Here is an 18479-nt window from a genome sequence, read left to right as displayed (position 1 = left end):
GATGAGAGATAATATGGTAATTGAAGGAAGAACCAAAATAATCTGTTTAAGGCTATCTATAGCCAATTAAGGGGAATGTTAGGACACCTTAGGGAGGTTAAGGTATGTAAAACAGAATGGAGCTGCAGCAGGAACAACGGACATGACAATAACAGAAATGAGACTAGATGCCATGATTTTTTTAGTATTTATTTTTTCAGAAAATAATTGTCAATCAATTATTGTCTGATTCTGGCTCCAGCCTAAAACATTTAAAATTAAGTCACAAGTGGGCGCCTGGGTGGCTCAGTTGGTTAAGCGACTGCCTTCGGCTCAGGTCATGATCCTGGAGTCCCGGGATCGAGTCCCACATCGGGCTCCCTGCTCAGCAGGGAGTCTGCTTCTCCCTCTGACTCTCCTCCCTTTCATGCTCTCTGTCTCTCATTCTCTCTCTCTCAAATAAATAAATAAAATCTTTAAAAAAAATAAAATTAAGTCACAAGTGAGGCCATAGGAACCAGATTAAGAGTCATTACAGCTGCCTGCTTTCTGCCTTCAGCTGTATCTCGTCAGGCTTTCTACTTGTTAATTTTACTTTCTACAAGGCTACTTTCCTGGCCATCTCATTTCCCCACTTCCAGTTTCCTGACTACAGAGGCTACTTAGCTATCTGTGATTCTCGCTTCTCTGGTTGAGCCTGTCCCTGGGTGTTGGCTACCAGGCTGGGCACGTTCATTCATAGTCGTCACATAAAAACCACAACTGCATACGCACAAAGATTAAGATATATTAACCAAAAAATGAAAACAGTTTCTTTTGGTTAATATTTCTTTTCTTTTGATATTACTATCATATTACTTTTTCAACAAATTAGGAAAAAAAAGACCATTGGTGTTTCTGGCAATGTCTGGCAATGTCTGAAACTGGAACCAAGAAGAAGGGTAATAAATAAGTTATAAGCTGGTTATAAAATGATTTCCAAAGGTCTTTTCCACAGCACATTGATTTTATGTCTGTTTCATTACTAACTTTAATTGCTATAATCTAAAAGGTTATTAACCTAGTATGCAATCCACTTAACTTCCCCCTAAACAAAAAGCATAATGTTCTTAAGATAATTTCAGATGACTTTGACTTAGTCTGGCGGTGACAGAATGTAAAATCATCCTAAAACTAAGGCTACTCCCTGCAAAGAATTTTCAATGGTCCTTTTCACGAGGAAATGACTTTGTATCTCTGTGACATCTCTAATGCAGTAGAAATGGACTTAGACATAATAAAAATCTTTAATAGACTTTTTCCTGCTCTACTTTATTTATGTTTTGACTATTCTACAACACATTTTATTTTTCTTGTTGCCAATTACCTACTTACTTAGATAAACACCCAACAAACACATATGTGCAACTACAAATAGATTTTGTAGATTTAGGGGTAAAGAGAAAAATTAAATCTTCCGAAAAAGGTTTCTTTTGGCATGGTACTATTTTAGATTATGCACAGTTTTAAATTATTGGTTTATGGCATAATATTAAAAGCATATAGATCTGAATTCAAGGTATTGCTCTACCATTTACAAATTCTGTGATCTTGGTCAAATTATTTCTCAAATATTCATTTATAAAATGAGGTTAAAGAGTTCCTCATAGGTTGTGGAGAGTTTTAAATGACATAATATAAATTAATATTCTTCCCACAGAGCCTGGTATATTATAAATGCCCTATAAATGATAATTATTGTTGTCTCTTCAAACTCCACCAATGTTAACAGCAAATTTTATGGCCTCATAAAAATTAATGACTAAGCCATAATCAACATGAAGCTTGGAAAATTCTTTTTTTTTTTTAAAGATTTTATTTACTTATTTGAGAGAGAGAGAGAATGAGAGATAGAAAGCACTAGAGGGAAGAGGGTCAGAGGGAGAAACAGACTCCCTGCTGAGCAGGAAGCCCGATGTGGGACTCGATCCCGGGACTCCAGGATCATGACCTGAGCCGAAGGCAGTCGCTTAACCAACTGAGCCACCCAGGCGCCCGAAGCTTGGAAAATTCTAAGAGTCCTAATATCAAACACTAAGTAGTTTAACCAAGCAGGCAGAATTCAGCTTCAAACAACCTGTCTTTGCTTTTCAATTTATTCTCCTAGTTTTATTATGGGACAAGGAGTATTAAACTCATTTGAATTCATTGTCATCTCTCTGTATAAATAGTTTTACTGGTTTCAAAAATATTTACTTAAAACCAATATTAGGTTTTTATTCTCCCTTCAATTTAATAGTATTTCTACTTTTCTAATAGACTTATCAGAAAAAATAATCAGAGGCGACATCTTTGATTCTCCTATTGATCTGTTATGAGCATCTCTTCCTTTCATAAAATGTGTATATTTAGATTATACTACAGTAGAAAAATAAACAAAAAGAGAAAGAGATTTTAGACAAAGGGACTGGGTGGTTCCAAAGCATCTATAACTGGGATGGTAAATTAAAATGAAATCAGGTTTACCAGAAGAATCGGCAATTAGGGACACAAGATGAGAAGAAATATAAAAAAGTAACACTTTTGACTCTTCTTTAATTCTTCCTCACTGTACTTGGTATCTTTTCTTCATAACACTGAACACAACTGTTAGTATATACTTAATTATAAAATTTATGTAATGCCTATCTCTGCTGCTAAAATATAGGCTCCAAAGAACAATGATCTGAGAACAATACCTACCACATAATAGATTCTCAGTAAACATTTGTTGAATGAATTAAAAAATGAAATTTAGTGGCTTTAGGCTCCAAGCAAGAACACAATATACCTCATAAATTACTAATAGTCTGCCCTAATATGCTTCAACACAATGCCAAAGTTCCTAATTCTTTCTGTAAAATCTCCTTCAATTCCAAAAAGTAAGTGCATCTCAAGTAGTTATTAAGGATTTATGTTCACAAAAACAAAACACTGAAAATCTTTTACAAATATTTACTAAATTTCTTTGGGATTTGTTAATCAAATCTTTATTTCCAGATAAAGTTTGTTTGTGTACATGTGTGTGTCTCTCTCATATACACACATACACAAATATTTTCAGTGGGGAGACTTAACTCAGTGAAAAATTCAAACAAATACATATATGAAAAAGTCTTAGCAAACATGTTTGCTGTTCAAGGCTTAAAAATAAAGCATTCATTCATTCATCAAACATTCTCACATGTTTAGCTTACACCAGGTATTGCTGAATGCCAGATATCCAGAAGAGTGAGACTGAGCCCTGCTTTCAGGAAGTTCAGATGGAACAGACAACTTAAAAACAGATTATGACAGTTAAAATGTAGAGTGATAAGATAGCAATCACAAAAGCAAGAATAAAGTATAGAAAGTAATACAAAGAGAGAGATTGTTACATCAGCAAAAACATCTCTCCTGTAATCACTGTCCGTTTTTGTTCCTACATTTACTTACTCCAAATCTCGTTTATTGTTAAATTGCTTGATATTCTAGCATGCAGACAGTAAGTGCTCAATAAATCTTTTTAAAAAGTAAACACTTTATTTTGAAAATACTTATATTGCAGAATTTAAGCAATGTCCACAATAGCCAAACTATGGAAAGAGCCCAGATGTCCATCAACAGATGAATGGATAAAGAAGATGTGGTATATCTGTGTGTGTGTGTGTGTGTGTGTGTGTGTGTGTGTGTGTGTGTGTGTTGTTCAATGGAATATTACTCAGCCATCAAAAAACGAAATCTTGCCATTTGCAGTGACATGGATGGAACTGGAGGGTATTATGCTAAGCAAAATAAGTCTGTCAGAGAAAGACAATTATCATATAATCTCACTCAAATGTGGAATTTAAGAAACAAAACAGAGAACATAGGAGAAGGGGGGGGAAATAAAACAAGATGAAATCAGAGAGGGAGACAAACCACAAGAGATTCTTAATCATAGGAAACAAGCTGAGGGTTGCCAGAGGGGAGGAGGGTTGGGGGATAGGTTAACTGGGTGATGGACATTAAGGAGGGCACATGTTTTATCTTCCGAAAGGGCCTGGAAGCAGTGAGAGTTAAGTAGCAGCAAACACATCTAGTGTTGAGGTCTTGGTTTCTAAAAATCTTTCCTACTGAAGGAATGAAGACTTCTTGGAGAAATGATCGTTTCTGGGATGAGGGAAGAATACAAGATGAGTCTGGCACATCTTGTCATGCCAGAAAGTAAGAAAATGTCCAAAAAATGAGGGAATCATGTCAAAATAACACAGAGAGCAGTTGGCCAAGCCAGGACAATTTGAACTTCCAAATGAAAAATGACAGAATTGGGTTACAATACATGGTATGAAAAAAGAATCCACAAGTTTGTACTGATACTAACAAGCAAACAAACAAATCGTATAGGAAGGGAAAGCTTTTTTTTTTTATTATTCTTTTTATTAAGATATAATGTATTATTTGTTCAGGGGTACAAGTCTGTGATTCATCAGTCTTACACAAGTCACAGTGCTCACCATAGTACATACCCTCTCCAATGTCCATCACCCAGACACCCCATCCCTCCCACCCCGCTCCACTCCAGCAACCCTCGGTTTGTTTCCTGAGATTAAGAGTCTCTTATAGTTTGTCTCCCTCTCTGGTTTCATCTTGTTTCATTTTTCCCTTCCTTCCCCTATGATCTCCTGTCTTGTTTCTCAAATTCCTCATATCAATGAGATCATATAACAATTGTTTTGCTCTGGTTGATTTATTTTGCTTAGCATAATACCCTCCAGTTCCATATAATGAAAATAACATTTAAAGTTAATTGGATAAATACTTTCACTTTCCTCCTCTGTGGTTATGTTCTCTATTTGATAAAGGGTATAGTATTTTTTTTATTATTACAAGTTTTTTTATTATTACAAGTTTTTTTTTTACACAAGATTTCATTTCACAGCAAAATTGAGCAGAAGGTACAGATATTTCCCATATAACCCCTACTCACCCACATGCATAGCCTCCCCTAGAGGTGCATTTGTTACAACTGATAAATCTACAATAAAACAACATTATCACCCAAAGTCCACAGTTTACATTATAGTTCAGTCTTGGTATTGTACATTCTATGGATTTGGACAAATTTATAATGGTATGTACCCACCATTACAGTATCATAGAAATATAGAATAGTTTCACAGTGCTAAAAACCTCTGTGCTCTGCCTATTCATCTCTCCCTCCCCCAAACTCCTGGCGACGCTGATCTTTTCACTGTCTCTATATGCCTTTTCCAGAACATCATAGAGCTGGAATTATATAGCATGTAGTCTTTTCAGACTGGCTTCTTTCACTTCTAATAGACATTTTAGGTTCCTCTTTGTTTTTTCATACTTTGATAGCTTACTTCTTTTTAGTATTGAATAACATTTCATTGTCTGGAGATACCACAGTTTATCCATTTACCTACTACAGGACTTCTTGTTGCTTCCAAGTATTGGCATTATAAATAAAGCTGGTATAAACATCTGTGTGATTTTTGTGTGGACATAATTCTTCAACTCTATTGGGTAAATAACAAAAAGCATCACTGCTGAATCATATGGTAAGATTATGTTGAGTTTTTGCAAGAAACCACCAAACTGTCTTCCAACGTGGCTGCTCCATTTTGCATTCCTAGCAGCAATGAATGACAGTTCGTACTGATTCACATCCTCAAAAGTATTTGGATTTTGTCCATTCTAATAGATGTATAGCGGGATCTCACTGTTATTTTAATTTGCATTTTTCTGATGATATATGATGTGGAGCATCTTTTCATATTATTTACCATCTATACATCTTCTTTGGTGAGGTGTCTATTAAGGTTCTTGGTCCATTTTTTAACCAAGTTGTTTTCTTAATGTTGAATTTTATATTTACATTTTGTATACAGAGTTCTTTATATATTTTGGATAACAATTCTTTATCAAACATTATCTTCTGCAATTTATTTATCTTTGTATTCAAAGTCAGGGTCCCTCCCCCTAATTTCCACTACTTCCTGTTCTGCCTGATCTAATTATATTTTTTGAGTATGTAAAATCATAATATGGTTTTAAAAATAAAAACAATACAAAAAAGTATAGTCTGAGAAGTGTTAAACCCTCCTGTATCCTTTTACATTTATACTTTCACACTCTGCATCTTTTAAAGCATATATGGGTTTTATGTTTGTTTATTTATTTATTTCTTTTTAAAGATTTTACTTATTTATTTGACAGAGAGAGACACAGCGAGAGAGGGACACAAGCAGGGAGAGTGGGAGAGGGAGAAGCAGGCTTCCCCCTGAGCAGGGAGCCCGATGAGGAGCTCAATCCCAGGATCCTGGGATCATGACCTGAGCCGAAGGCAGACACTTAATAACTGAGCCACCCAGGCGCCCCTGGGTTTTATGTTTAAAGCTTATATGGGATTTTAATTTGTAATAAATATCCATGTGTCTATTTAATTTTGAATCACTGGGTATGTATCTTCACAGAAAATTCTTTAAAATGTAAATGCTGAGGGGCGCCTGAGTGGCTCAGTCGGTTAAGCAGCTGCCTTCAGCTCGGGTCATGATCCCAGGGTCCTGGGATGGAGCCCCAAGTTGGGTTCCCTGCTTAGGGGGGGTTGTCTGCTTCTCTCTCTCCCTCTGGCCCTCACCCTGCTTGTGCTCTCTCTCTCTCTTCCAATAAATAATAAAATCTTAAAAAAAAAACGTGAATGCTGAGTCAAAGGGTAACTGCATATATAGTTTTGTTAGATATTGTCAAATTCACCTACAAAAATTTTGTATTCTCACCAGCAACATGTGGAGTGCAGATTTCTACCACAGCCTTGCCAAGAATATGTTGTCAAGCATTTCACTTTTTGCCAATCTGACAAATGAGAAATAACACATCAGTGTATTTGCATTTCTTTTATTATGATCATGACCTGAGCCGAAGGCAGACGCTTAAGCAACTGAGCCACCCCTGCACCCCCAGGTTAGTTTACTGAAATAAATAATACTTGTTTATTTATTTGTTCTCGTTTGCATTTCTTTTATTATGAGTGAACTAAGTATCTTTTCTTAAATATGTTGGCTATTTTTAATATATTTTTTGGAGAATTTTCTGTCCATCTCTGATGACTTATTTTTATCGGATTTTTGGTCCTTTTTATCCTCAATATTTAAAAGTCATGCTGAGGGGTGCCTAGGTGCCTCAGTTGGTTAAGCACAAAAGTTAGGGATATTAAACCTCTACCTGTAGTGTACGTCATAAATATTTTCACCATTTGGTCTTTTGCTTTGGCCCTCGCTTATGGTGTTTTTTTGCCAAGCCAAAGTTTTTATTTAATTGGCCAACATTTTCCTTTATTACATCTAGATGTTGAATCACAGTTATAAAAACTTTCCCCACATTCTGGATATAGAAGAATTCACATGTATTTTCTTCTAGTACTTACAAGATTTTAGTTTTTGTAATTAGGTCTCTGATTAACTTAGAACGTACTCTTATGTATAAGGTATACATACATCCATTCTATTCTTCATACCATGTATTAAAATATTCTTCTTTCTCCCAATGATTAGAGATACAATCTTTACCATATACTGAACTCTAATATGGACTTGGGTCTATTTATGCCTTTTTATTTTTTTTAAAAGATTTTATTTATTTACTTTAGAGTGAGAGAGAGCACGAGTTGGGGGGAGGGCAAGCGGGAAAGAAAAGGGAGGATTCTGGCTGAGCACAGAGCCCTATGTGGGGCCCGATCTCACGACCCTGAGATCATGACCTGGGCCAAAACCAGGAGTCTGACACTCAACCAACTGAGCCACCCAGGCGCCCCTATTTATGCCTTTTTTAAAAAAAAATTCCACTGTACTATCTATTGGAATACCAGTACTATATACACTATTTTACCAATGTAAGTTATAGAGTATACTTTAACATATAGGAGGACTAGTTTAGCCTTATAGCTCTTCCTTTTTAAACATTTCCAAGATACCTTTGCATGTTTATATTTTCATATAAACTTTAGTATCCACTTGTCTTAATGAAAACATCTTACTGGTTTTTCTATTAGTATTATTTATTTCAGTAAACTAACCTGGGGGTGCAGGGGTGGCTCAGTTGCTTAAGCATCTGCCTTCGGCTCAGGTCATGATCTCAGGGCCCTGGAATCGAGCCCCTCATCGGGCTCCCTGCTCAGTGAGGAGCCTGCTTCTCCCTCTCCCTCTGCTGCTCCCCCTGCTTGTACTCTCCCTCTCTCTGTTAAATAAATAAAATCTTTAAAAATAATAATCATAATAATAAATTAACCTAGACTAATGGCATCTTTAAGTTGTCTATCCAGAAACAACTTTATATTTTTTCAGATTTATTTTCATGTCATCAAGTGTTCTAGTTTTTTTCAGAGATACTATATATTTATTATTAAATTTATTCCTAGATACTTTATCTTTTGCGATGGTATTTTAAATGGGGTCTTCTTTACTATTATATCTAATGGGATATTGTTTGTATGTATGAAGCTTATTGCTTTTTACAATTTTAAACCTGATACCTCACCAAATAGTTGCATTGAGTTAGCTTGATAATTGATTCTCTGGACTAGAGTTTTCAGGAATATTATGGTATCTATTAACAAAGATAGTTTCCTTTCCCAATTCTTTGGTCCGTAATCACTTTCTCTGGTATAAATGCACTGATTAATGCCTCTAGTGCTTCTAGTACTTCCACACTGAGTAAAATGCTGGCTTTAGGACTGAGATATTATATTACCATGTTAATACAGTATCCATCAATTCCTAATTTCTTGAGTTTTCTTTTTAATCAGAAATGGGTACTGAGGGGCACCTGGGTGTCTCAGTCAGTTAAGTGTCTGCCTTCAGCTCAGTTCATGACCCCAAGGTACTGGGATTGAGCCCCACATCACGCTCCCTGCTCAACTGGGAGCCTGCTTCTCCCTCTCCCCCTGCCTGCCACTTTCCTTTTGTGCTCTCTCTCTCTCTGTGTCAAATAAATAAAATATTAAAAAAAAAAAAAAGAAATGGGTACTGAATTTGACAAAGGCTTTATCAGCATTTATGAAGACAATCACATGGTTTTTCTTCTTGAATTTACTACTGTAATAAATTGTATTTATTGTATGTATTAATTGATCTCCTAAATCTGAATGATCCTGCACTCTGGGGAGTAAACTCCAGCTGTCATGGATTATTATTTTCCTAATGTGGGGCCAGATTCTATTTATTATCTACTACTTTTTAAAATAAGAAAAGAGAGAATTAAATAAATTTAAATATCTTATTTAATAACTAAAAAAAAGCTTTTAAAACCAAAAGTTCTTGGGGCTCCTGGGTGGCTCAGTTGGTTGGGCGACTGCCTTCGGCTCAGGTCATGATCCCAGAGTCCCGGGATTGAGTCCTGCGTCAGGCTCCCTGATCGGTGAGGAGTCTGCTTCTCCCTCTGACCCTACTCCCTCTTGTGCTCTCTCTCTCACTCTCTCAAATAAATATAATAAAATCTTGAGTGGTGGGGGGTGGGAGGGATGGGGTGGCTGGGTGATAGACATTGGGGAGGGTATGTGCTATGGTGAGCGCTGTGAATTGTGTAAGACTGATGAATCACAGGCCTGTACCTCTGAAACAAATAATACATTATATGTTAAAAAAAAAAAAAAAGAAGAAGATAGTAGGAAGGGAAAAATGAAGGGGGGGTAATTGGACAGGGAGACGAACCATGAGAGACTATGGCCTCTGAGAAACAAACTGAGGGTTGTGGGGGGATGATGGGTTAGCCTGGTGATGGGTATTAAAGGGGGCACGTACTGAATGGAGCACTGGGTGTTATATGCAAACAATGAATCATGGAGCACCACATCAAAAACTAATGATGTAATATATGGTGATTAACATAACATAATAAAATAAAATTTAAAAAAATAATTAACATGACATAAAGTTTTCTGGAAAAAAAAAAACAAACCAAAAGTTCTTTTGTTTTTTAAGTTTGGCACAAACTGATTTGACAGTAAAACCTGACCTGATTGGACATAAGACTATTTATGATAATTATTTAGCCCAGTTAGTGTAAATATTCATGTTAAGCAGCAAGATGAATAGTTCACGTATGGAATGCTGCCCCAAGTCTTGGTGGGCTTAGTAGGTATACTGTCTACAATCTACTAATTTTCTACAATCTATTAATTTTCTAAATCTATTACAATCTATTAATTTTCTAATATCCAAAAGCAATCTGAATTCAGAAATACTTTTGGTTCCAAGGAATTCAGTAAGGACTTATTAATCTATATTAGTGGTATAACTGGAAGAAGTATTTTTAAAAAATTGAGCTAAAGGGCTTTCTCTGACTTTCAAAGAATAAATTTCATAAGGATGCCTTCCATGAAGAGATACTGATACAAGAGGCCCAAGAATTTCATTATGATGCCTCTATTGTGCTGTATTTTTTGTCTCCCTTAATCACCCCTAAACCTTCTTCAGTTGGAAAAAGGTTACAGGAAAAAGTAATTTAGAAAATATGTACCTCCATATATTCACAGGAATATCAGAAGACAGCAGATTACCACAATATGTGGAATAGTTACTCAAATCATCATATCTGTATAAATATAAAAAAAATGACTTTTGGTCATTAATATGCAAATGAATTCACTTAATAAGACATTGATTCCTGTTAAGGAAAATCCTAACACAGGGTGACAAATAGGATTCATCAATCTTCAACAATTAGGAGTGGCTGCCTGGATCCTAAATGTCAGGTACAATGGAAAAAACAGCTATATCCCACCAGAGAAGAGATACAGCTTCTATACACAGTATCGCTGATTTCAAGTCTTCTGTATCTATATTCTCCTCTACTGCTTTTCTTCCTTCAGTCCCACCTGAGATGTAAACTCTCAATGTCTCTCATTCTCTCTCAGTGTGCACATTCCTCCATTTCCTGTGTCCACTGGTTTTTAGTTTTTAATCAAGTATTGAGATATACCATTAAATTTACTCAATGTATGACTTTATGAGTTTTAGTAAATTTAAAAAGCTGTGCAACCATCACAATCCAGTTTTTGTGATAAGTGCATCACTCCAAGAAGTTCCCTTATGAACATCTGCAGTCAACATCCAGTCCTACCTTAAACCCAATGTAACTGATGATTTCCTTACCTCCATAATTTTGCCCTTTCTAGAAATTTCATATAAATAGAATCACATAATCTGTTTTCTTTTATATCTTTTAGTTTCTTTCACTTGGTGTATTTCTGAGGTTCTTGTTACATGCATCAGTTCACTCCTTTTTGTTTGATAACAACTTACGATCTCTGCATTGATATTCATATTAGTCCTTAATTTTCCTTTTTTACGGCACTTTTATCAAGTTTACATAACACTGTTGTTCGCTTCATAAAAAGAATTTGGAAATTTTATGTAATACTGGGACTATCTGGTCTTTGTGAAGTTTTAGTACAACTTTCTGAAACTATCTGGGCATGGTATTATTTTGTGGAGTTCCTTGACAACTTACTTTATTTTTTATACAGACATTGGTCTGTTCAAAGCTTTCTATCTTTCCTGGGGTCAATTTTGGTAAACTATTTTCTTAGTAAATTAGTAAATTATCCAATTCTAAATGTATTTACATAGAGGTTTTATTTTTACTTATTTTAGAACAAGTAGGCAAATAAAAATTCCAGTTTATTGTTGGACAACATTGTTTCACACATACATCAAAAAAGCCAAAAAGAGGTTTTAAAATTTAATTCCTTTGTTTCAATGGATATTTCCCTTTGTCATTTATTATGTATGTTTATGCTCGCTTCCTTTCATAAGTTAGCTAGTTGCCTACTTTTTCTTTAAAGAAAAAAATGGGTTTTGATGCATTAATTAGAACTATGTTTTTCTGTCTTCTGGTTAATTTCTGCTTATGTCTTTATAATTTCCTCCCTTGAACTTTCATTTGGTTTACTTTGTGGTCCTTTTTTCTTGCCTTTTGAGGTCTTAATTAATATTTCACTTTTTGGGAGGCACCTGAGTGGCTAAGCGGTTAAGTGTCTGCCTTAAGCTCGGGCCCTGATCCCAGGGTCCTGGGATCCAGCACCACAGCAGGCTCCCACAGGCTCACTCCCGGGACTTCCTGCTCAGCGGGGAGTTTGCTTCTCCCTCTGCCCTTCCCTCTGCTTGTGCTCTCTCTCTCTCTCTCTCTTGCTCACTCGCTCTCAAATAAATAAAATCTTTAGGGGTGTCTGGGTGGCTCAGTTGTTAAGCATCTGCCTTCGGCTCAGGTCATGTTCCCAGAGTCCTGGGATCAAGCCCCATATTGGGCTCCGGGCTGGGAGGGAAGCCTGCTTCTCCCTCTCCCACTCCCTCTGCTTGTGTTCCCTCTCTCACTGTGTCTCTCTCTGTCAAATAAATAAAATCTTTAAAAAAATAATAAAATAAAAATAAAATCTTTAAAAAATATATTTCACTTTTTAATCTTTTATTATTAAGTGTTTAAGCCTATGGATTGTCCCCTGATGGCTGCTTTATCTGATAGGCAAAATTTTTGTTACAACTCTATTTTAAGGATTTTATAATTTCACTTTACATTTTCCCTTTCAATCAAGAGTTAATAGAAGATTTTAAAATTCTGAAAAGGAAGAACCTTTTTCTGGTTTGAATTTGTTGTTAATTTTTAGCATGGATGCACTATGATCAGAGGATATTATTTCATTATTTCTTCTTCATGGAACTCACTCTTTTGTTCTTACGAACATTTTCTGCACACTTGAGAAGAGGGTATATGTTCTATTATCAGGGTGTGAAGTTCCGCATAAACCATGTGGTTTACTTTACTGGTTATGTTGTTAGGTCTTAGAAATCGTTGATTTTTTGTTGTTGTTCACTTCAGCTGTCTTGTACTGAGTGCGGCAAATGATAATCTTCTATTATATTTCTATTTATCCTTGTATCTTTTGTAGTTTCTGCTATATAAAAATGGTATTTGTATTATTTGGTGCAGAGATATTCATAACTTATATTTTCATTGTGAATCATGGTTTCTAGAATTATAAACATTCAATATAACATTCTAATTAATATAATTAATATAAACATTCTAGAATTATATCACATTTAATGCTTTTTAATGGAAATTCTACTTTATATGATATCAAGATCACTACTACTTTCTTATGATTTCTACTTTTTCTGAATCATTTTGTTTTAGGTGTATCTTTTATACAAAGCATAAAGTTTGGTTTTGTTTAGTAAGCAAATTCGAAAATATTTCTTTTGACAGTTAAGCTCATTTGTATTGATTGATATGACTGATGTGTTTAATCTCAATCATATTTCTTACTATAATTGTTACACATATTATTTTATATTTAATGTATTTCTCTAAGTGATAAGTCTTTTTTGCTCTTTAAAAAACTTCTTTTGGTATGTAGAAAAGGCATTTTTTTTGTTCTAAGGGTTTCTTTTGCACTTACGTGGTTTATAGTACTCTGATTCCACTTTATTTTCTTACTTGACCTTTTACAATCCAATTTGTTACTTTTAAATCATATTCTTTAGTGCTCAACTTATTACCTAGGCAACAGTCAATGAACTTATTCTACTTTGCCCTTTCCTTCTCTCATTTAAAAAAACTTCATTCTTTCTACTTATTACACCATATAATGTGTCCATATATTATCCTTCAACCCTATCCCACCTGTATTAGCCTTAGATCTATAGTTAAATATATTAAAGGCTCACCATCAGACATTTTGCCAAAGTTTTCCCAGTCTTGTCTTAGTTGGATGAACATCATTCTCTAGTATAATGTAGTCAGCAGAACTTTCTGTGATAATGGACATGTTCTCTATCTGCATTGCCTAATAGGGTAGCTATAAGCCACATTATGAGTATTGAGCAGTTGAAATGTGGCTAGTGTAACAGAGGAATTGAATTTTACATTTTATTTAATTTTAATTAATTTAAATTTAAATTGCCACATGTGGCTAGTAGCTACTAAATTAGTATAGTGTTCACAAATTCATGAGGAAGGAGTCTTGCATGTTTAAAACTGTCTTTCTATAACCTAGATTATCTGAAAAACAACTTGATTAGAATAGAAAATCTATGGCTGACACTAAAACTGCTGTTCCACTGGTGCCTTTCTGTGTTTTGCTGATGAGGTCAAATGCTGGCCTAATTTATTTGCCCTAGTCAGTAACTGGGCCTTTTTCATTAGAGCTTTAAGAATTTTTTTTTTCATTTTTAAAATCCAGTAGTTTTACAAGGCTATGTTTCAGAGTTAACTATTCCAAGTCAGTTTTAAGAGGCAAAGATGGACCTTTCAATACAGATTCATTTCTTTCTTTCATTTCTAAAAAGTTTTTTGAATTATAATTTTAAATGTAAATTCTGTTTCACTGTTTTTTTTTTAAGATTTTATTTATTCATTTGACCAGAGAGAGAGAGAGACAGTGAGAGAGGGAACACAAGCAGGGAGAGTGGGAGAGGGAGAAGCAGGCTTCCTGCTGAGCAGGGAGCCCGACATGGGGCTCTATGGGGCTCAATCCCAAGACCCTGAGCTCATGACCTGAGCTGAAGGCAGATGCTTAACAACTGAGCCACCCAGGCACCCCCACTGTTTTGTTTTTCTTCTCCAGGGACTCCAATTATATGTTTATGAGGTCTTCTCTGCCTCTCTTCCATTTCAATCACTTTCTCTCTGGCCCTTTCTTAAATCTCATTTTCATTCTTTTGCTTATTTCTCTGCCTTCTTAAGTAGCCCTTATTAAATATTCAACAGATTGTAATTCAGCCTCAATATCTTTCCTAAGTTTAATCAATTCTATTTCTTTTAGAAGAAGGGGGTGTTATTTGTTTCTAAATTTTGATTAATTTCTTTGAGCCTCGTTAATTTAGCTAGGAGTTTTATGCTACAGTTTCCTTCCGCTTTATAACTAGTTGTCAGGGAAGGATGCCATGAGCCAAAAAATTTTGATTTTCATTTTGTTTTCTTTTTACAGTAATTTTATATGGTCCATTTTGCAGGAGTAAAGACTTTGGGGGGCTTAAAAATTCCTAGCTCAAGACTGCTCCCTTCTGTCAGAATAGTGAGGTTCAGTGCCCTTTTTCATATATACTTACTTACTTGGGTGATAGAGGGAGTGAAGGGGAAAGGTCTGTTAAGTTTTATAGTTCCTTTGTTTCCAAAGGATCTTAATTCCTCCCTCTAGCTTCCTTCACTGACATATCTCCAAAAGGTCCCTCCCCCTTTCTTTTTTTAAATACTTTTTTTTTTTTTTTTAAGAAAGAGAGAAGGAAAGAGAGAATCCCAAACAGGCTCCACATTCAGCACAGAGTCTGACGCAGGGCTCAAATCCCAGGACCCTGAGATCATGACCTGAGCCAAAATCAAGAGTCAGACACTTAACCAACTGAGCCACCCAGGCGCCCCAGTCCCACCCCCTTTCTATTTATCTCTTTTCCAGAAGTGGTACCTTTCCAAAAATGCCATCTTAGGTCTTACACACTTTTAAGTCCTTTACCTCCAGCCAGTACTGTAATCTACCAGATCTTAGACTGCTTTCAGAAATTTTGCATTTAATGTGAAGCTTTATTTTTTTTTTCAGACTTAGGTTCTCAACCCCTCTCCTCTTTTTCACGCAGTTTTTCAAACTTCCCCAACTCTAAAACATCAAAGATAGTTCTGTTGGAAATTGGTGTTTTTACTTATTTAAAAATGATTTGAAGTTCATAGTATTCTTTCTCTCACAGTAAGGCTGAAAGTATTGAATAAGTGTGGTACTATGTATTTTCTTTCTTAATCTGTATGGTTTTCTGGGAGGATAGTGGACAAATTCTAATTTAGGAGGACACTATTATCCTAGGGCAACCAGGAAGTCCCTTAAATCTTTTTATTCTTATTGTTATTACTGATTGTGATTTGTCAGTATTTCATAAACATTCTTAAAACATCTCTGGAAATAGGGGCACCTAGGTGGTGTAGTCGGTTAAGCCTCCAGCTCTTGGTTTTGGCTCAGGTCATGATGCTCAGCATGGAGTCTGCATTAGAATCTCTCTCCCTCTGCCCCTACCCACTTACACTCTCTCCAAAAATAAATAAATCTTTAAAAAAAAAATTCCAAGTAATAAGGCAAAGAGCTAAGTTTGTAGATAAGTCTTCCTTTTGAAGTAACTTTCTTAAAACAAATAACTTTCTTAAAATGTCATGAATATGAGAAATGGATTCCAAAACTGAAGTCTCTCATATCTAATGATTAATTACAGTAGAATCTGATATGACACATTGCAACATCTGATATGACACATTATAGCTTATTGATTTGTAGTAATTAAAAGTCCTTTCTAGGGTGTTGGGTGGCTCAGTCATTTAAGCATCTGCCTTTGGCTCAGGTCATGATCCCAAGGTCCTGGGATCAAGCCCCGCATTGGGCTCCCTGCTCAGCGGGAGGCCTGTTTCTCCCTCTCCCACTCCTCCTGCTTGTGTTCCCTCTCTTGCCATCTCTCTCTCTCTGTCAAATAAATAAATGAAAAATAAAAAAAAAAAGTCCTTTCTACCTATATATAAATAATACTTTGGGCTAAAACAAGAAATTATGTTTAGAAGGTTATACAGAAAAGAAACAAACTAGAATCAACTTTGTTATTTTTCTTGTTATGATGATAATGCAAGAACATGACAGAGAGATTTTCCCATCTTCTGCTCTCGTAAAGTTCATTTATCCATCCATCCAACACTTACTGCAGACCACTAAATTGCCAGTCAATAGGGATACAAAGATGACCAAGACACAGCCCCTGCTCCACAGACAAGGTAGAGGAATATGAGTAAGTTGCAAAAGGTTAGATACAGTATAATATCCTTTAAAAAAGTTTGAAAATATGCAAACCATATTATATATACTTTTAATTATACATATATATGTAGTATAAATACAAAAACATCTGAGAAAATTATAATCAAATTAAATATAGAAGTTAACTCTAGGAGGATGAGCTGGGAGGATGAGGGGAATAAAATCAGGCAGGAATACAAATGTAGCTTCAATTTTATCCATAGTAATTTATTTCCTTAAAAAAGAAAAAAATCTGAAACAATATATATTGCAAAGTACTAACATCTGACAAAGCTGAGTGGTAAGACACATGGGTGTATTTGTTATATTATCTCTATTCTTTTCTGTATGCTTGAAATAATGAATTTTAAAAACCTGTATTCAAAATGTAGTTCAATTTACTGGAGTTTTAAATCAGAAGTTTCAGAATATGTTCAAGTTGTGTAATAAACAACACAAAATTAAGAACCAATTTTAGGTATGAATGAGAAAAATAACCCATCCGAATACTGTACACATTTTTAGATGAAGTGTTACACATACCTGTGAGTGCTAAATAAGAAGCAATGTACCGCTTTTCCAGTCCATCTCTAACACTCTGAATTGCACCAAAAATTGGAGGTATAATCATAATCAGGTTACTCACTGTATTCCCTATAGGAGAAGAACACAAGAAAATAATTATATTAGTCAATACCACTTTAAATAAAAATACATGAACTTGGCCCTTAATAAAAATTAAATAGGTGACTTCCAAGAAAGACGGTGGAAACATATTTACAAGGTGCTAAAGGAAAATAATTCCCTACTCAAAAAAAAAATCCTGTAAAACGATCTAATTAAAATAAAGATAACTTTCGACAAGTGAAACTAAGATTTTTTTTTTTTTAAGATTTCATTTATCTATTTGTCAGAGAGAGAGAGAGAATAAGCAAACACAAATGGTGGGGGGAGCAGCAAGCAGAGAGAGAAGCAGACTCCCAGCTGAGCAAGGAGCCTGATGCAGCACTCGATTCCAGGACCTTGGGATCATGACTTGAGCTGAAGGCAAACAATTAACTAACTGAGCCATGCAGGTGTCCCAAAACTAAGATTTTTCAATCAGAACATCCACTAAAGAAAATCCTTTTTTTTTTTTTTTAAAGATCTTATTTATTTATTTGACAGAGAGAGAGAGAGCATGAGAGAGAACAAGCAGGGGGAGCTGCAGAGGCAGAGGGAGAAGATGAGAGCCCAATGTAGGGATCGATCCCAGGACCCCGGGATCATGACCTGAGCTGAAGGCAGATGCTTAACCAACTGAGCCACCCAGGTGCCCCTTTAAGGTAATTCTAAAGATAAAAAGAAAAAGTATCTCAAAAAGAACCTCAAAGATACAGCAAAAAATGAGTTGGAGAAGGTAGCCATTCAGACTGAAAGAACGGTCCACGGATACACTAATGACAAGACAAAATATAGAATTGTGTTACTTTTGTCTGTTGAATCAAATAGCAACAAATTGGGGTATGCATTTTGCATGTCTTTTTGAAATTTCATTTTGCGGTAATATATTTAATTTCTTGTTTCTAGCAATGGATCTTCATCTGATTTTTGTTTCTCTCTTTACAAAAACAAAACAAGCCTCAAACATGAAAAGCAAAGAAATAATAAACACCCAAAAGCAGAAATAAATAGTAAAATG

At 35.3% G+C, this 18479-nt stretch overlaps 1 protein-coding gene across 5 annotated transcripts in view; it reads right to left on the bottom strand.

The window, feature by feature from the left end:
- The window catches only part of ACER3 (alkaline ceramidase 3), a 162879-nt gene that overhangs the window by 91458 nt on the left and 52942 nt on the right, over nt 1-18479 (bottom strand). For 3 of the 5 annotated variants that reach the window (XM_025894282.2, XM_073879758.1, XM_073879757.1), the window contains one exon: nt 17342-17452. In XM_025894282.2, coding sequence (XP_025750067.1) covers nt 17342-17452 — 111 coding nt within the window. Of the gene's footprint in view, nt 1-10494; nt 10570-17341; nt 17453-18479 lie in introns of those variants that run through there. The other 2 variants (XM_073879760.1, XM_073879759.1) reach the window with 1 other exon arrangement.

Source organism: Callorhinus ursinus, unplaced genomic scaffold (assembly GCF_003265705.2).
Source record: "Callorhinus ursinus isolate GAN/ISIS: 27379988/994484 unplaced genomic scaffold, GSC_fseal_2.0 scaffold35, whole genome shotgun sequence".
NCBI classification, from domain to species: Eukaryota; Metazoa; Chordata; class Mammalia; order Carnivora; family Otariidae; genus Callorhinus; species Callorhinus ursinus.
This window is presented reverse-complemented; position numbering and strand designations above follow the sequence as displayed.